The sequence below is a fragment of the Ranitomeya variabilis genome, chromosome 7 (genome assembly GCF_051348905.1).
Source record: "Ranitomeya variabilis isolate aRanVar5 chromosome 7, aRanVar5.hap1, whole genome shotgun sequence".
Taxonomy (NCBI): domain Eukaryota; kingdom Metazoa; phylum Chordata; class Amphibia; order Anura; family Dendrobatidae; genus Ranitomeya; species Ranitomeya variabilis.
The window spans coordinates 135,201,504-135,221,245 of NC_135238.1; the positions used below are offsets into that span (position 1 = coordinate 135,201,504).

General features: G+C 42.9%; 1 protein-coding gene across 1 annotated transcript in view; it reads left to right on the plus strand.

Annotated features, from left to right (window-relative positions):
* KLF7 (KLF transcription factor 7) overlaps window positions 1-19,742 on the plus strand; it is a 223,429-nt gene that overhangs the window by 130,611 nt on the left and 73,076 nt on the right. Inside the window, exon 2 of the mRNA XM_077275731.1 lies at window positions 12,266-12,869. Coding sequence (XP_077131846.1) covers window positions 12,266-12,869 — 604 coding nt within the window. The remainder of the gene's footprint in view (window positions 1-12,265; window positions 12,870-19,742) is intronic.

Below are 19,742 nucleotides of genomic sequence, written 5' to 3' on the forward strand. Positions count from 1 at the left end.
AGTGAAGCCAGCACTGATTGGCCGCAGGGATCGCATGACGTAATAATGTTACACAATCCCTGTGAGAGCCATTGCCGATACTCATGGAACGGTACTGGTACCGGACGGGAGTATAAGTGTTATTTTACCATAGTGATTGAGAAGGGATTGTCCGAGTAGCAAATAATTTATTTATTTAAAAAAAAAAACAACTGTTTAAGTTCTAAATATTTTGACTGCTAAAATCTTGGCAAAGAAAAGGCAACATGTAAAAAAGAGCTCTGCATTTCCCATTGCTTTGTGTGTCTAGTTCAACATGAAAACTTTGGTGAAAGGTTGTCTTTAAGCAGAGATCTTGAAGACTGATGAATTGATGCAGAGACTTGTTACTCTACCATAAGTACGCTCTAACAATAATGCAGACGTTTGCCGTGGTGCAGTAATCAGACAGCACTCTATCATGGGCTGAATCTACAGATTTTCCTTGTGTTTATTTCTTGATGTTCAGAAATAACCTTTGGTTTTGCAGTAAAATTAATGGGGTAGGAGATGGTGCATAGAAGGGCAGTATGGGGCTAATTGATGGTGTAGTCACTTCCAGAGCACATGGCTGTAAATATAGCTGTGTTGATGTCTCATTTCCTATGCGATTTACAGAGCCTGACCACGACCTGCATTTTATAGCTTTATATTACAAGCATTTTAATGTAATGTCTCCTGAGAGCTTCTTCCAGTAATCTGCAGCTCTCTTTCTAATGCAGAGAAGCCTTGCCCTGTACCAGCCCCGATCTTCAGATCAATGCCTGGTGAATGCCATCCGTCTGGGGCTTGTGCAAAGGTCATAATTAACACTTTGTATTCGTTCCACGTGTGAACACTGACCTGATTGACAGGATCCCATATCTGAGCCGTCTTATGTTATTAATTGTCGCTGATATTCGCAGGCAGTCGCATCATCACATGAATAGCACTTACAGGAAACACCATTAAACCCAGGAGCTTAGCGGCCTGCTGTTATCCTCAAGTAGCATCCATTCACAGTCTAATTGCACTTAGGTTACTGTTGATCTGCTGCAAACGTTCACCATGAGCATAATAGTGGCCATTCATAATGGATTAGAGAGAAAAAGAGGAATTAAGGAAGCCAGCCCGCTGTACTTCTATACAATGCAGCAGGACACTTGTGCGATCTGCTGCTTTATCATTAGTTCCTTTGCTTCACTTCGCCAGGGCACCGAAAAGTTCCTAAGTTCATTTAAGGGACATCATACTATGGCGGAGCCGGGGGGAGCGCTGCTCCTGATGTAAGGCACCAGAATATGTCACTTACTTTCAGTGTCATCTTATTCCAGGCACTAAACAATTCTGCCCGTTTGGCCCTTTCAGTTGTAATCCTGCATTTGGGTTTCTCATGTAATTTTTTGGTTATTTTACGCTTGATGCCGCCATCATTTTGTTTTCCATCAGGGATCCTTGATTATGTGTAGGGGTGATTATATGTAGGGGTATGGGGCAGTCTCTGATATTTGTGTAGTTGGACTGGCTGGATACGTTTGTGGCGTTATCATATACTACAGTTTGTATGTACGCACTCACCAATGCAGTTCTAATTAGGTTCACATTGCGTTAGGGCAATCCGTTTAGCGCTAGCGGATTGCGCTAACGCAATGTTTTTTTTCGGGGCCGCGTTTAGGGGTCGCGTTAACGTCCCCGCTCTAGCAGATCCCCGATCTGCGAGAGCGGGGAACGGACCTCCGCGGCGCGTCACAAAAGAACGGCACATCGCTAGCGCGAGCTGAAAAAGGCACGCGCTAGCGACGCGCTACAGGCGAAATTTACTTTGCTGTCAATGGGTGCGCTAACGGACCCGTTGCACGGCGTTAATTGCGACATTTTCGCCGTGCAACGCTGTCCGTTAGCGACCACCCACTAACGCAATGTGAACCTGTTATCCTTATGTATACTTGCTACTAGTACAAAATGATATTTGCTTATTGTATATGTCAGGGTGAGGCTTTTTTGGGTGTACATTTTTTTTCTTGATTTTTCCAAGTAACACAGAACAAAAACTTGGAGATGAAAAACACTGTAGCAGGGCAAGCCAAAGTCCCTTGCTGGCCGTTCACTATGGCAGAGATGTACTACATATAAAAAAGGTAAATGGATCTAGAATACAGGAGCCGTTGTTGTATTTCTGCAGCTGGAGACGTTCTGTGCACTGACTCTCTGTGCCCCATTCTAGTCTATGGACTCTGTCTGCCATTCTAGTATCAGCTTCAATGGGACTGGGCTGCAGTATGAGGCACGGCTCGGAGTTTGAGAAGAGCTCTGCTGCTTCTGGAGTAACACCTTTGTTTTCTAAATGCAAATAACCCCTCATCTCTGTACTGACCCTTTGCACTTTCAACAGAGGATTCCAGGATATTTTCCATAACCTTAAACTTATAAGCATTGGCAATTGCTCTTTACCTCCCACCGCCCCCACCATACATGTGCATGCTCCCCCCCACCATACATGTGCACGCTCAAGTCAGTCGAGAGTACATGTTCCCAGTGGGAAGAGACAAATAAGCTGATGTTAGGAACCTCTGATGGCATCTTGCGAGAACAAAAGGATCAGACATGTTGAAATCAACAACCTTTCTTTCTCCAACGTTTTCAGTTGAGGGACACTTCTTAACACATTAGTTGATCTCCCATAGTTGCCAAAATCAGTTGTTTCAGTCAACATATATCTACACTGCATGGACTCCTTAACAGTAAAGGTATGTGCACACGCTGCGGATTTTGCTGCGGATCTGCAGCTGTTTTCCATGAGTTTACAGTACCATGTAAACCTATGGAAAAGAAAATCCACAGTGCACATGCTGCGGAAAAAACGTGCGGAAACTCAGCAGTTTACATTCCGCAGCATGTCAATTCTTTGTGCAGATTCCGCTGTGGTTTACACCTGCTCCATAATAGGAATCCGCAGGTGTAAAACCGCAGGTGGAATCCGCACAAAAACCACGGTAAATCCTCAGTAATTCCGCAGTAAATCCGCAGGTAATCAGCAGTGCGTTTTACCTGCAGATTTACAAAAACAGGTGTGGAAATATCCACAGACATCCCACCTACGTGTGCACATACCCTTATTGTGAGCAACTATATAGACATTGACCCAATTATACACCTCTATTTCCTATACTTTCAAGCGGAAAGAGCTGTTTCCTGTGTATTAAAGAAGTTATTCACTACTTGGACAACCCCTTCTCAATCACTCTGTTCAATACATAATCACAGCTATACTCACCTTCGATGCAGGCGCCATTCCAGCAGTATCAGCACTGGTCTCCTGGCGCTCACGTGACATTATGTCACTCTAGCCCTGCTGCCATTACGTGGCCACTTCACTCTCCTCCCTACCGACAAATCAGACATCTGGAGGAGATGAGGGTTGTGGCTGCTCTCTCTTTCTCCTGATGTCTGGTTTGTCTGAAAGAGGGGAGAGTGAAGTGGCCACGTAATGGCAGCAGGGCTAGAGTGACATAGTGTCACGTGAGCCCCAGGAGACCAGTGCCCATACTGCTGATGCGCGCCTGCCCTGGAGCTGAGTACAGCTGTTATTTTATGAGGGGGAACATAGTGATTGACAATGGATTGTCTGCGTAGTGGACACCCCTTTAATGTACACTAGTTATAAAGGTGAAGCGACTTTGGAGGGTAAAGTTACAAATGTGGCATTTTTATTGTAGGTTTGCTAGTGTGCATTGCTAATTCTAATAGTGGCTCTGACAGACATGAACAAACACATCATAAATCAATTTAAATGTATTATTCATTTACAGAGGTGACCAGTTTTTGTTCTTATTTTATTCCTGCTGCTCGCCTGAGTCATTGGTTTTTGTTTTTTGTTTTTTTTAACCCGTTGTGTGGTCCCAGAGATATGGACCTTTTTATATAGTGGTAACTTTTACGGTCTTTTCTAAGGCAGCATTACTCGCAGGCTAATAATGTAGAGCAGTGTAAAGACACTTTCCCAAGAGAATCGTGTGAGCAATGTCTCCTTGGTAAAGACCATAAAGAGTTGCACTACATAAAAGGCCTGTATCGCTGGAACCGTGCAAAGGATTTAAAAAACCAAAGACTCTCAGGAGTGCAGCAAGAATAATGTAAGAGCAAAAATGGCTACTTTTGATTAGTTGATAGGTCCTCTTTAAAAGAAATATGTCACCTGATTTTTGCTACCCCATCTGAGATGTAGATGAAGACCCTGATTCAAGTGATGTATGACAAAGGCTACGTTCACATTTGCGTTGTGCGGTGCAGCGTCGGCGACGCAACGCACAACGCAAATGTAAACGCATGCACAACGCAGTGTTTTGTGACGCATGCGTCCACTTTTGCATGGTTTTTGGCGCAGAAAAAACTGCATCATGCAGCGTCCTCTGCGCCCTGACGCATGCACCACAGTGACGCATGCGTCACAAAACGCAAGTGCAACGCATGTCCATGCGCCCCCCATGTTAAATATAGGGGCGCCTGACGCAACGCTAATGTGAACGTAGCCTTACTAGGCTGCTTATAGAAATGTTGATAAAACTACAGATTTAGCGGCTGTAGATCTAGCAGTTCTCTGAATGCTGAGCTTTTTATAACCCCACCTAAACCACTGATTGGGAGTTTTCTGTACATACTGTGCATAGGCAGAAAGCTGCCAATCAGTGGTGGACTATCTGGCAGCAGGTTTGCTAGTCCTCTAGTGATAATCTCCTGCTGATAAAACAGTGATCATATGAAATTTATAGCATTTGGCCCAGTAAGTCACACATCGCTGGAATCCTCATCTCTGTGTCTACATTTTGCTGTTCTCAAATAAGGTGACATGCTCCCTTTAAGCAAAAAATAACAGATGTGTGTTCTTCAGTAGACATTTATTGAGAAGAGTGTAGAAGAAGGGGCATGGATTTGGCCAATCACATTTATTCAAAGGGAGTCAAATGAATGTTGACATAAGTAAGGAAAGCTGTGTATCTCCTAGCCGCATGCGCCATAATGTATCTGTGGGTAATATGGGGCATCTTCAGACCCCTGCACTATGTTTGCGCTGTCTGTTAGGTATTAGTAAGGATGGGATAAAGTGTGCGGAGCACCTGTTTCTTTAGCCTTTAGGTTCGTTCTTATTTCATGGCTGTCCTTACAGGCTACTTGTGCATCCTGCAGTAGCCTCATGTCCAATGCTTGTGCTGAACCTTATCTCCTGTCTTCACACACTTAGGCTGTGTTGTGCGCTGTGATTTCCTACCTTGGACAGCGCATTGTTCTGCTAGTAATTACAGCGGAGGAGGTGTAAGGTATGGAACTTTCAGTCATTTTTTACAATGCCATGTTTAAAGCTGAGCCATGTAATATAATTCATAGGTTATTATTATTATTTATTTATATAGCACCATTAATTCCATGGTGCTGTACAGGAGAAAGGGGGTTACATACAGAGTTATAGATATCATTTACAGTACACAAATTTACGATGACAGACTGGTACAGAGGGGACAAATGGTTGACAAATGGGCAGGACACAGCATTACCAGAAGTTTCCAACTACTGACTAGTATTTAGGAGTCTTTTTGCTGTTGAGGACAATACTTCTTTTACATTGGGATTATTGCATGCTGTTCCCTACTTTCATTTTTTGCAGTAACAGCTAAATTAATCCTAGAATTGAAGGTAATTCACATTATTCTACATGACTCACTCGTTAAATGCATCTGCAACCGTTATAATTAATGATATGGTGATCTTCACAGTGTGATACATAAATGTGCCATTTTCTTCAAAATAATTTCTTATTTTAAACCTTTGAGGATTGATATATATGAATGTTATGTTATAAAATACATTGTTGTATTAGTGCCACATGTACCTTAGATTATTTTTAGGCACAAATAGTAGCAGAGTGGAGGCTTCAAGCCCCAAGAGATAGACGCTTTCTCAAGAGGAGTGAGACTCCACACTAGTGAAGGCCAAGGAGTACCGTAGGACACAGGATAACTTGCTGATCACTGGGGGTCTGACTTCTGGGACTCCAGAGAAAGCTGACTTCTGGGACTCCAGTAAAAGTTGACTACAGTGCTCTGCTTTCTTCAGCAGTCCCAGTGAATGGAGGAGAAGTGGAGCATGCACACCTCTGCTCCATTCAAGATAGGGCTGCAGAGTCCTGGCCTCTGTGTTCCTGAGTCCTGGTCTCACAATTCAAAAAGGTATCAACATTCAGAGCCTAGTGATTAGCAAGTTATTCCCTATCCTGCAAAGAGAGGATAACTTCTTCAGAATAATCCTTTAAAGTCTTCAGAGGCTGGACAGACATCTGTGTGAGATGGTTTAGTGAATCGTGCATTGAGCAGGGGGTTGGACACGATGACCCTGGAGGTCCCTTCCAACTCTTAACACGTCTCCAGTGGCTTACAGATGACTTCTTCTAACTTATTGGAATCAGCATTATTTTCTGTACTTTTCTTAATGGGGTTTCCAAGTTATATAACTTGCTAATGTAGTTTACTTAAACCTAATGCCCTGACTGTCAGGTACTGCCCCATCCAGGGCTCCATCTCTGTTTTCACGACTAGAAATTAGCAGTTGAGTTTGCGCGGCCATGTCTGACATCCAGTCCAGTCCTTACATAGCCACCACTCTTCACTTCTGTAACCTTGGCCCAGTATTCTGGACAAAAATTAGCAGTTGAGTTTGCGCGGCCATGTCTGACATCCAGTCCAGTCCTTACATAGCCACCACTCTTCACTTCTGTAACCTTGGCCAAGTATTCTGGACATCTGTGGAACATACTAGGCCCCATGATATCATGACATTGTGTGAGGCCTACTCACTGCGTCTCATGCAATGTCATGACATGCATTGTGCTGATTTCATGGTCTCACGGGGGAAAGTAGATGCCAGAGGCGCCCAGGATGCCAATCTGAGGATGCCAGGCTCAGAAGTGAATTCACGACACATGCTGGTCTGCAATGTAAAAAAAGGTTCTTTATTTACATACAGCAAGCCAGTGTGATCAGCAGTCAGTAAGAGTGTGAGTGTCCAAATGAAAACCTCATGGGAAATATGCCTCTGTTGGAGGAGGCTGATGGACAGGTCTGGTCATGCTCCTCCACCAGCCGCCATTGTATGGACTGGTGAGCTGTGCAGTCTGTGAGGAGGCGAGACTAACGAGCAGGAGGAGGACCTGTAATATTTATACAATAAATGCCCAGATTTCATCTGATAAAATCAACATAAAGTGGCTAACCGCTTTATCTCATTCTGAAGCCAAAAATGGTGTAATACAAAGGAAATCGGAGAGAAACAATTAAAAAATTATTAGGACACCCAATTGCAAAAATTATTTTAGTTCTAATAGCAGGTACAGTGTTTAAGTAAGAAAAACAAATGCCCACAGGTGGACAACCCCTCTAAGTGAGTAGTCAGATCCTCATTACACACCGTTCTGGTCACATGCCTACGTAGGAAGCACTCTCCTGTGCACATTATTGGAAGGGAATCAGGTTGGAGCGGCTACTGGATAAATGGTGCACCTGGCGTAAGTGCACTATATTAGCATGTGACTTACTCTTAGGCCATATTCACACGTTCAGTTTCTGGTCAGTGTTTTACCTCAGTATTTGTAAGGCAAAACCAGGTGTGGAACAATCAGAGGAAAAGTATAATAGAAACACGTTCTGTATTTATCACCCACTCCTGGTTTTGTCTTACAAATACTGAGGTAAAAAACTCACCAAATACTGAGCTTGTGAACATGGCCTTAAAGCTCCTATATGTATGTATTTTCTGGTCTGGCTACACCGTCATTTTAAGTGGTATGTACATCTTTAAACATGTCAGTAAAAACCTAATATATTTCAGTGGAATTTTCGATCTTCCTCATCTTTTCTCAATGATAGCAGCCAGAGATGTAATGTTTAAAGGTACACATTCCCTTTAAATAGAAATGTGTCTTGCATTCAAATCAATACAACCATTCTACAATATGTTGAGGGGTATTGTTTCATATTTCCCCCTTCTCTCCTGTCTTTTGAAGAAAATGGCCAATATTTGTGTTCCACTACCTCGGCAATAATAGCTGTAGAAAATCCATTTGTGCAGCCGAACCTCCTGTATTCCTCCTAAAATAAGTACTATTCATAATAATGCAGCGCTCAGACATCAATAAAGCAGCTGTGAAGAAAGCTAATGGCAGACTGTGCTTTATGACTGGATTTGCTATTGTGTAGCGGCTGCTTTTTTCTGTTTGCTGTGCTTTCTGTAATGGTGTGTGTGTCATAGTAATCTATCCTGACACCTTTCTTCAGTCTGAATTTCAGTTATATGAAATATTATGGAGTAGCTTTCTCATAGCAATTCATTAAAATTTCAACTCTCTCACGATGTCGGCCTCTAAATCTCCATCACATTAGACTGGCCCTGGGCAACCATTTTAATAACCACAAAATAGCGTATTTTCCAAAGCGCTTAAACTCTGAGGGAATCTATCTATGTTCCCCATTGTCTCTAGGCATCCATTATGTTTTATAAAAGCTGTTATTGTCAGTCTGCTAACCATTACCTAAAGTTAATAACATGTTAATTTCTCACGGCATAACTCCTAATCCAGCTCCGATTGTCAATGGAAGTAGCGTAAAGAAGCCTTTTTATATGGTGTATTTAGGAGGCTGTTTAGATAAATTGGTATTCATGGCGCTGTTTCCTGAATTCCACTGAGAAGTTGTTACAGGCTAGTAAAAAGAAAAGGAAGCAGAGTGAATGTTATCGCAGCCTTTCAGATATTCCTGGAATGCCAAGCAGAGGGTTTTTTTATCATTTATTGTGCTCTAGTAAACAGATGCTGTAAGCCCTTTACATCTTGGTGCTAAGGAGAGAATGACAGTGGCGTCCTAAACCTTAGGAAACTTATTCACCAGTCCTCTTGTTGTCTTACCCAGGACAAAATCACTTTTGCTTTCAATGTGGCAGGAGTTCTCATAAACCTAGAATTGGCGCACATTGCGGTTTATGCATCCCTAGCTTTATACCATATGGAAGTACAGTTTTGTTAAAAGGAACCTGTCAGCTTGAAAATCTAACCGTGCAATGTATGGGTGGCATATTATCCAGCAAATAGATATATTGGTTGTGGGAAAGAGTCAACATTAAAGCAATTTTCTCAAAATCTTCAGCAGAAATGCACGTCTCCCATTCCTCCAGGCTTCCCGAATCCGTGCTGTGCTCCTGCTTGATTAATAGTTTGCTCCAGTAACTTTGTGTTCTGTGATGCTACAAGCAGGGGCAGCTTTGCCACTGCAGCATCGGAAGAACACGGGGGCAATGAATCTGGCCACATCCAGCAATCTGGCCAGCATCAGAGCTTGTAAGCACTGCTGATAGCCTGCAATGGGGTGGCACTCTCTTGTTTGATTGACATTTCACCCCAACAGCTTTGTTGCAGCAAACGTTGTGCTCTCTGATGCTGTAAGCAGAGGCAGCTTTGCCATTGCACCATCGGACGAGTACAGGGGCACTGAAGCTGGCCATATCCGGTAATCTAGCCAACATCAGAGCTTATAAGCACTGCTGATAGCCTGCAATGGGGTGGCACTCTCTTGTTTGATTGACAGTTCAACCCAGCAGATTTGTTGCAGCAAACGTTGTGCTCTCTGATGCTGTAAGCAGAGGCAGCTTTGCCATTGCACCATCAGACGAGTACAGGGGCACTGAAGCTGGCCATATCCGGTAATCTAGCCAACATCAGAGCTTATAAGCACTGCTGATAGCCTGCAATGGGGTGGCACTCTCTTGTTTGATTGACAGTTCACCCCAACAGCTTTGTTGCAGCAAACGTTGTGCTCTCTGATGCTGTAAGCAGAGGCAGCTTTGCCATTGCACCATCGGACGAGTACAGGGGCACTGAAGCTGGCCATATCCGGTAATCTAGCCAACATCAGAGCTTATAAGCACTGCTGATAGCCTGCAATGTGTCCTGTAACATAGACAATGGGCAGTTATCCGTAGAATTATAAACCATTCCGTTCTTGAGAACAGAGATCATTTTAAATTACAATTAACTGAAAAGATACTTGTTATTACTAATACTTTTGCAATGTAAATCATTTATGATAATGAGCATAACAATGTATTTCTATTTTATTCATTGATAATCCTGCTCATTTGGGGTTTAGAAGTCATTGGGGTGGTATTATGCAGTGTTTGACCACCTTTCTTGTATATGTGCATACATAGATAGCTGTCAATCACTGATTAGGACCACCTCCTTGACTCCTAAGCCCAGAATGAACTGGGATTCAATGAATAAAATACAAGCGAGTCTGAGTTCAGACGGCCATATTTTGGTCCGAATGCTCGTCTGTCAAAAAACATTTCAGTAATCGGATTAATATTATTCAATAGGGCTGTTCACATACCTGTTTATTTTACATCGACCAAAGATCCCTGTGAAAATAATTGCAGCATGCTCTAGTCTCTTCTGTATTTTGGATGAAATTTGCCTTTTAAATTCTATGACGGATCCCATACAGATCTACCATACAGCATCTGAATTTTATTTATACATTCCTATTATTAACATAGTAAACTGTTCTCGATCTTGTACATTTTTTCCTTACTGACGTATGACAATGAATGCCACACGGAGGAAAATACAGATGAAAATCCTCTGTTTTCCTGGATGAAAATTGGATAGTATTTTATACAGCCATGTGAACATAACTGTATACTGAATCTTTTCCCACAAACCTATATATCTGTTCATCTTCTCCTCCTCCATAGGCTTCTTTTGACAGATCAGACTCATGTTGAATATGACAAGTCTCCTTTAATATAAAAATGCCAGCAGCACATTTCTTATAACGTGATCCAAGATCATTACTGAAGAGCAGGCAATATCCACGGAATGGTTCTTCTATTACAGCCGATATAATGTAAAGCTTCAGTGCAAAACTCTGGAAGGAAAAGGGAACAAGTGCGAGTACACATGGGTTTATGATCAGCGTCCGCAATGTTGTAGATTCTACAGTCATTTCTCTTACACTGAATCGTATAAAATAAAATGTTATGCAATGCTAATAAATATGGAATATATACATTTCTTAGGCAATGCCATAAAAGACTCATTATTGGAATGGCTCCTTTGCAATAAATTTGTAGGACTGCTGGATGGCAAATCCCTTGTGGCTGCCCTTTAAGACTCATAAAACAGTCTGTAGTTTATGGTAGTGTGTAGTCTTTGTATAGAACAGCAGATGCAAGCTGTCACTCTTTATTGAATAACTGGCTTCTAAAGGGAGCAATTCTTCTAATAGATTTATATGTGTAAGGGGATTATTGCTACACTGTTCCTTAATGAAGGCTCACTTTATAGAGGTTGCATTAGATTAGGTAAGAAAAACAGCACCACTCTTCTGCACTGGCGGTGTACGGTATTGCTGCTAAAACCTCGCACAGCAGCACAGAGATGAAGTTTGAGCAAAGAGCAAATACTGTTGGCTCTGGAAGAGAGTTCAGCGGAGAGTTGCTGAAGATAAAACAAGACCATTGGCAGCACCAGGACTCAGTTTTTAGCACTGTTGCTTTGAAGGTTTTTGGCTTCAATCTATCTCCGGTCACTATCTGTGTGGTGGCTGTACATAGTCTTGTAGGTAAACATGCTACATCTGATAACAGGATTTCACAACCCATACTATTTATATGTGCATTTAATAAAGACAAGTCCGGCAATACCTTTGCATCGCCAGTCTGTTCCTCCATTACTGAGAAATCAGCGTTTAAATTGACCTGAACATGAAGCTAAAGAGCTATGATAGATCTGAAGCCTCTGTCACTCCAGCTCTATCTCCTGCCCAGCACCGCCTCCTCCTGCTTGATTGACGACTCCTTTGCCTTCGGTCACACAGTATAGCCGTTCTCAGTCAAGCAGGAAAAGGCAGTGCTGGGCAGGGAATAGAGCTGCAGTGACAGAGGCTTCAGATCTACCATAGCTCTTCAGCTTCATTTCAATATCAACTCAAAAGCTGATTCAGAGAATTGGACTGGATATGTAAAGGTAAAGCTACATGAGCATTTAGTTTTGTAGGGTGAAATCTTACTGACAGATTCCCTTTAAGTTAGACCCATAGTTGTAGTGGCTGGTCTAGTGAGAAGCATTAATTTTAGCATTTCATCAGTGTAACTTGATTACTTGAATGTTTTTCAGCTTTTTCTATCAAATATTCTTTACTGATGACATTTCTTTTTGGTTACTTCGTAGACCTGTCTGGAGTTGGAGCGGTATTTGCAGACCGAACCAAAGAAGATGTCAGAGGCATTTGGAGAAGATTTAGATTCTTTCTTGAGCAGCTCTATTTCGCACGATGGATGTGCCCGTAAGCTGGATCCATTTCTAATTCCTGTGGACATCAGTACGTATGAGAAGCGTCCTAGTATGGACCTGCTACTTTCACAAGACAAACTGCTCTCAGAAACATGTGTCAGCTTACAACCCGCCAGCTTCTCTACAGAATGTTATACCTCTGTAAATCAGGCACAGCTCAACGCAGTGACTTCACTAACGCCGCCATCTTCTCCGGAACTTGGCCGGCATCTGGTCAAAACACCACAGTCTCTGTCTGCTTTGGATGGAACGGTAACATTAAAACTGGTTGCAAAAAAAGCCTCTGTCAGCTCTGGAAAGGCCACAGAGTCCTCATATGCCATAACATCGAAGTGTGGCCTAAGTGACAGTGAGCTGACCGGGAACGCAGGAGAGGCGTCACCTGAGAATAAGAAGAGAGTTCATAGGTGCCAGTTTAATGGCTGCAGAAAAGTCTACACAAAGAGCTCACATTTGAAGGCCCACCAGAGAACGCATACAGGTGAGTGACAGAACCTTCTTTCCGTCTCAACGCTTCACTAACGTAACTGTGAAGTGGGAATTTGTGAGCCGTGATGTTGTTATTTAGCTGAATTCTTGTTTTTATGAGGATATGTTAATCCATAGCAGTATTCTGTCTAATGAAGAAAACGAACATCAAACTCACTGAATGGAATTAATAAGCACTCGTTACAAAATGGATCCATCATTTCCATCACTCTGTAAAAATGAAAAGTGATGTTTCCAGTCTGCAAAGAGGGTTATAAGAATTTTTATCTATGGGTTACAACAGGGAAATCCGCGTATACATGTGACCTCAAAGACCGGAGGGCAATAATCAGAAATAGGAGAAAAATTCTTCAGGATAATAGTAATGGAAGCAGAAGTTTTCTCAGTTCGGTGTTCACATCTTTGGTAAACTAGAATAGTTTTAAGGGGTTCTCCACTACTATGGCAGCCCCTTCTTGAATTAAATGTTTGGTCCCGATAAAATGAAAAAATGTATACGCTCCGTGCTGGCGCTGTTCCAGCGGTGTCAGCACTCACAGTCCTGGAGCTCTTGTGCAGTTCTTGTGACACGTGGTACCCGGCGCCCAATCAGTGCTGGCGTCACTGTCCCCACCTTCGTACGGATTGAGCATGAAGAGGAAGTTAGGGATCAGCTGCAGCCCAGTCGTCCTCTCCATGTTCGATCCATACGAAGGTGGAGAGAGTGACGCCAGCGCTGAATGGACATCAGGCACCATGTGCCACAACACTGCACCAGAGCTCAGGGGCCGCGAGCGCTGACACTGCTGGAAAGGCACCAGACTGGGACATCAGTATAGGCTTTTTATTTTATCGAGGCCAAACATTTAGTTCAAGAAAGGGTTGTCTTAGTAGTGGAGAACCTCTGTAAGTCCCCTGGCACACCATCATTTTCGGTGTTCTCCTCCTGTAACAGATCAGAACACTGTATAATGCGGATGTAAATCTAGCGTAAGATTAAGGGGATTTTACAGTCTGAAATGAAAATTCTGCAGTCACTTTATGCAACTGCAGAATCGTGAGAATAATGCATACACTGTCATGATTCCCCTGTAGACCCCAAGCGTGTGGGCTGTCTCCTGACCACCACGTCACATGGCGACAACACGATAAGTAGTACCATCTGGCTTCTCTCTACTCTCTTTTATTGAGTAGTCATCCTTAAAGAACATCAGGACTCAAGTACCTGGCTAAGGTCTATGTTTTGTATGGATCCATAATGGAGCTGCCATAGAGGTGCATGGTGTCTCTTCTGCACCTCCCCATGTCTCCAATTTAAAGCTGTTGTCCAGCCCAAAGAATGAAAAATAACTTATGTAAGTTACTAATGTAGTTGAAGTATGCCAGGTCCTCTAGTCGTTAGGTGTTGGCTCCATTTTCGGATTAGGCAGCTCCTCTTTCTTTTGCTGATAACAGCAGCGTGCACCCAGGTTTGGCACAATACTAGTGTCTGTGAAGGGGGCTGGCTAACTGCTGAGCTTTTCTATCTATGCATCAGTTGTGACAGAGAAAGGGAATTATGTTATGTTATGGGAAATGGCCGTCAGCCAGCAGGAAACCTGGCGATGCAGGAAACTCATTTCTGCATGCAGCACAGGAGAAGTGAAGCTGCCAAACCGGTGTGAGTGGACCACGATTGGCGCGCCAGGCAAATGTGAACTAATCAACTAAATTATATACAGGGGTGTAACTATGATAGGTGCAGGGGCTGCAATTGCACTTGGGCCCTGGAGCTTATGGGGCTCAAAATATTCCTTTGGCCTATATGAAAGACGATTTCTATTAAAAACCTGCAATAGCTGGGAGACCTCTAGGAGATTTTGAACTGGGCTCACGAGCTTCAAGTTGCGACACTTTTATATTCCTTACTTTTAATACGCATTAATGTTTTTTTCAGTATGGAGGTATACTGTTTTTTATGGACACTGTTAAATCGTGGCATGCTTCATCACATGTCTTTTGTGTGGAGGTATTCTGAAGCATCTGGCGGAGCCTGTGAGGCAGCACGGAGGGGCTGTACGGCTGCACACATGCCTATGTCGTATGCATGAGCTTAGGAGACCCAATGGCACTTTGCTAAGAGGAATCTGTGGGATTATATCTCACTGTTGGGTTTCTAACTGTTGTATAAGCCTGCTTGTTATGGACACTCTGCTTTACCCCACAAGATAACCTGGGTTACCATATTGGGAAGCAAAGTACAAGTAATGTAGCGGAGACATTGGGAGCGGCAGGAATAGAAAGATCAGACATCACATAAATTTAAAAATTGAACATGAGCCAGAAATTGATTCTTTCCTATTCTCCTGTAGTTTCTTCAGCAGACAGTTTAAGCCAATTAGTAAGGATTATCTTCTGAAATCATAAAATCTTCAGAGCATCCCGAGATATATTTAACAGTACATACAATTTGCATTAATGGTTCAGAAGGGTGAGGTTTCTGGAAAGAAAATGGTCTGCATTTACAGTAAACACAATGCACTCTTCCTAAACTTTCACGCTCTGCTCAATCAGTGATAATTTACGCAGTGTTATTATATCCTTTGGAAAATCTGCAAAGCCAACAAGGCGAGAGTGTATGATGGCTGAGAAAGAAAAGAGGAGCTGCTGAGAGGATCTGCTGAATTCTGTGCACAGTCTCATCTAAGAGTTTGTATATCTGTGAATACATACTGTCATGCCTGCTTCAGAAAAGACCTCTATTCTCCATAGAATAAGAATTCTGCAGCCCCTATTCTAAGACTTCACATGGTTACATTCCTTGCTTATTCCTCCTGATAAGGGTGCACACATAGTTACATAGTTACACAGTTATTAAGGTTGAAGGAAGACTTTAAGTCCATCTAGTTCAACCCATAGCCTAACCTAACATGCCCTAACATGTTGATCCAGAGGAAGGCAAAAAAAACCCATGTGGCAAAGAGTAAGCTCCACATTGGGGAAAAAAATTCCTTCCCGACTCCACATACGGCAATCAGACTAATTCCCTGGATCAACACCCTATCAAGGAATCTAGTATATATAACCTGTAACATTATACTTTTCCAGAAAGGCATCCAGACCCCTCTTAAATTTAAGTAACGAATCACTCATTACAATATCATACGGCAGAGAGTTCCATAGTCTCACTGCTCTTACAGTAAAGAATCCGCGTCTGTTATTATGCTTAAACCTTCTTTCCTCCAGACGTAGAGGATGCCCCCTTGTCCCTGTCTCAGGTCTATGATTAAAAAGATCATCAGAAAGGTCTTTGTACTGTCCCCTCATATATTTATACATTAAAATAAGATCACCCCTAAAGGTACCTTCACACGAAACGACATCGCTAGCGATCCGTGACGTTGCAGCGTCCTGGATAGCGATATCGTTTCGTTTGACACGCAGCAGCGATCAGGATCCTGCTGTGATGTCGCTGGTCGCTGAATAAAGTCCAGAACTTTATTTGGTCGTCCGATCGCTGTGTATCGTTGTGTTTGAAAGCAAAAGCAACGATACCAGCGATGTTTTACACTTGTAACCAGGGTAAACATCGGGTTACCAAGCGCAGGGCCGCGCTTAGTAACCCGATGTTTACCCTGGTTACCAGCGTAAAAGTAAAAAAAACAAACAGTACATGCTCACCTGCTCGTCCTCCAGCGTCTGCTTCCTGACACTTACTGAGCGCCGGCCCTAAAGTGAAAATGAAAGCACAGCGGTGACGTCACCGCTCTGCTGTTAGGGCCGGAGCTCAGTCAGTATCAGGAAGCAGACGCTGGGGGACGCGCAGGTGAGCATGTACTGTTTGTTTTTTTTACTTTTACGCTGGTAACCAGGGTAAACATCGGGTTACTAAGCGCGGCCCTGCGCTTAGCAACCCGATGTTTACCCTGGTTACCCGGGGACCTCGGCATCGTTGGTCGCTGGAGAGCGGTCTGTGTGACAGCTCTCCAGCGATCAAACAGCGACGCTGCAGCGATCGGCATCATTGTCGCTATCGCTGCAGCGTCGCTTCGTGTGAAGGTACCTTTAGTCTTCGTTTCTCCAAACTAAATAGCCCCAAGTGTAATAACCTATCTTGGTATTGCAGACCCCCCAGTCCTCTAATAACCTTGGTCGCTCTTCTCTGCACCCGCTCCAGTTCAGCTATGTCTTTCTTATACACCGGAGACCAGAACTGTGCACAGTATTCTAAGTGTGGTCGAACTAGTGACTTGTATAGAGGTAAAATTATGTTCTCCTCATGAGCATCTATGCTTCTTTTAATGCATCCCATTATTTTATTTGCCTTTGTAGCAGCTGCCTGACACTGGCCACTGAATATGAGTTTGTCATCCACCCATACACCCAGGTCTTTTTCATTGACGGTTTTGCCCAGAGTTTTAGAATTAAGCACATAGTTATACATCTTATTACTTCTACCCAAGTGCATGACCTTACATTTATCCCCATTAAAGCTCATTTGCCATTTATCAGCCCAAGCTTCTAGTTTACATAAATCATCCTGTAATATAAAATTGTCCTCCTCTGTATTGATTACCCTGCAGAGTTTAGTGTCATCTGCAAATATTGAAATTCTACTCTGAATGACCCCTACAAGGTCATTAATAAATATGTTAAAAAGAAGAGGGCCCAATACTGACCCCTGTGGTACCCCACTGCTAACCGCAACCCAGTCCGAGTGTGCTCCATTAATAACCACCCTTTGTTTCCTATCCCTGAGCCAGCTCTCAACCCACTTGTACATATTTTCCCCTATCCCCATTATTCTCATTTTATGTATCAACCTTTTGTGTGGCACCGTATCAAAAGCTTTTGAAAAGTCCATATACACTACATCTACTGGGTCCCCTTGGTCCAGTCTTGAACTTACCTCTTCATAGAAGCTGATCAAATTAGTCTGACATGAACGGTCCCTAGTAAACCCGTGCTGATACTGGGTCATAAGGTTATTCCTCTTCAGATACTCCAGTATAGCATCTCTTAGAATGCCCTCCAGGATTTTACCCACAGTAGAGGCTAAGCTTACTGGCCTATAATTACCGAGTTCAGCTTTTGTCCCCTTTTTGAATATTGGCACCACATTTGCTATACGCCAGTCCTGTGGTAGAGACCATGTTATTATGGACTCTTTAAAGATTAAAAATAATGCTGTATCAATGACTGTACTTAGTTCCTGCAGTACTCGGGGGTGTATCCCATCCGGGCCTGGAGATTTGTCAATTTTAGTGATTTTTAGACGCCGCTGTACTTCCTGCTGGGTTAAGCAGGTGACACTTAATGAGGAATTTTTGTTATCAGTCACTGATCATATTGTCTGCCATGGGATTTTCTTTTGTAAATACTGATGAAAAAAAGTCATTTAGCATATTGGCTTTTCCTCATCCTCATCCACCATTTCCCCCAGACTATTTTTAAGGGGGCCAACACTATCATTTTTTAGTTTCTTACTATTTATGTAGTTAAAGAATATTTTGGGGTTATTTTTGTTCTCTCTGGCAATGAGTCTCTCTGTCTCAATCTTTGCTGCCTTGATTTGCTTTTTACATAATTTATTTAATTTTTTGTATTTATTTAATGCCTCATCACTACCTACTTCCTTTAATTCTCTAAATACTTTCTTTTTGTCACTTATTGCGCCCCTTACAGCTCTATTTAGCCATATTGGTTTCCTCCTATTTCTAGTATGTTTATTCCCATACGTATATACTGTGCACAGGTCCTATCCAGGATGCTAATAAACGTCTCCCATTTTCTTTGTGTATTTTTATGCCGCAGGATATCGTCCCAGTTAATTGCACCAAGATCATCTCTCATGCGTTGGAAATTTGCCCTCCTGAAGTTTAGTGTCCGTGTAACCCCTCTACCACACATCTTATTAAAGGATACATGAAAACTTAATATTTTGTGATCACTATTCCCCAAGTGACCCCCAACCCTTATATTTGATATGCGGTCTGGCCTGTTGGTTAATATTAGGTCTAGCAGTGCCCCCCTTCTTGTTGGGTCCTGAACCAGTTGTGAAAGGTAATTGTCTCTCATAGTTGTCAAAAACCGATTACCTTTGCTGGAACTGCAGATTTCCGTTCCCCAATCTATTTCAGGGTAGTTGAAGTCCCCCATAATAATGACTTCTCCTTGAGTCGCAGCTTCATCTATTTGCTTTACGAGGATATTCTCCATTGATTCCATTATTTTTGGAGATTTATAACAAACCCCTAACAGTAATTTATTATTTTTTTCCCCCTCCCCTTATCTCCCCCCACAGGGACTCTACATTTTCATTAAATTCACCTATATTATCACGCCGGATGGGTTTTAAGGACGATTTTACATACAGACACACCCCTCCCCCTCGCTTATCTGTACGGTCATTACTGAAAAGGCTATAGCCCTGCAAGTTAACAGCCCACTCATGGCTCCCATCCAGCCATGTTTCAGATATCCCCGCCATGTCATAATTATGCTCCATCAACATTAGTTCTAATTAGTCCATTTTGTTGGCGAGGCTTCTGGCATTAGTATACATGCACTTGATGTTCCTCTCTGTACCTCTATTCTTTCTTAAATTATTAACTGTTCTAACCCGACCCCCCATGCCACCGCCACCCCCAACTTCCTTATTTGTGCCCAGGTCTCTATCTGCACTATCTTCCCCTCCTATAAATCGAATACCCTCCCCGCAATCCCTAGTTTAAACACTCCTCCAACCTTCTAGCCTTTTTCTCCCCCAGCACAGCTGCACCTTCCCCATTGAGATGCAGCCCGTCCCTAGCGTAGAACCTGTAGCCAACTGAGAAGTTGGCCCAGTTCTGCAGGAACCCAAGCCCCTCCTTCCTACACCAATTCTTGAGCCACTTATTAACCTCCC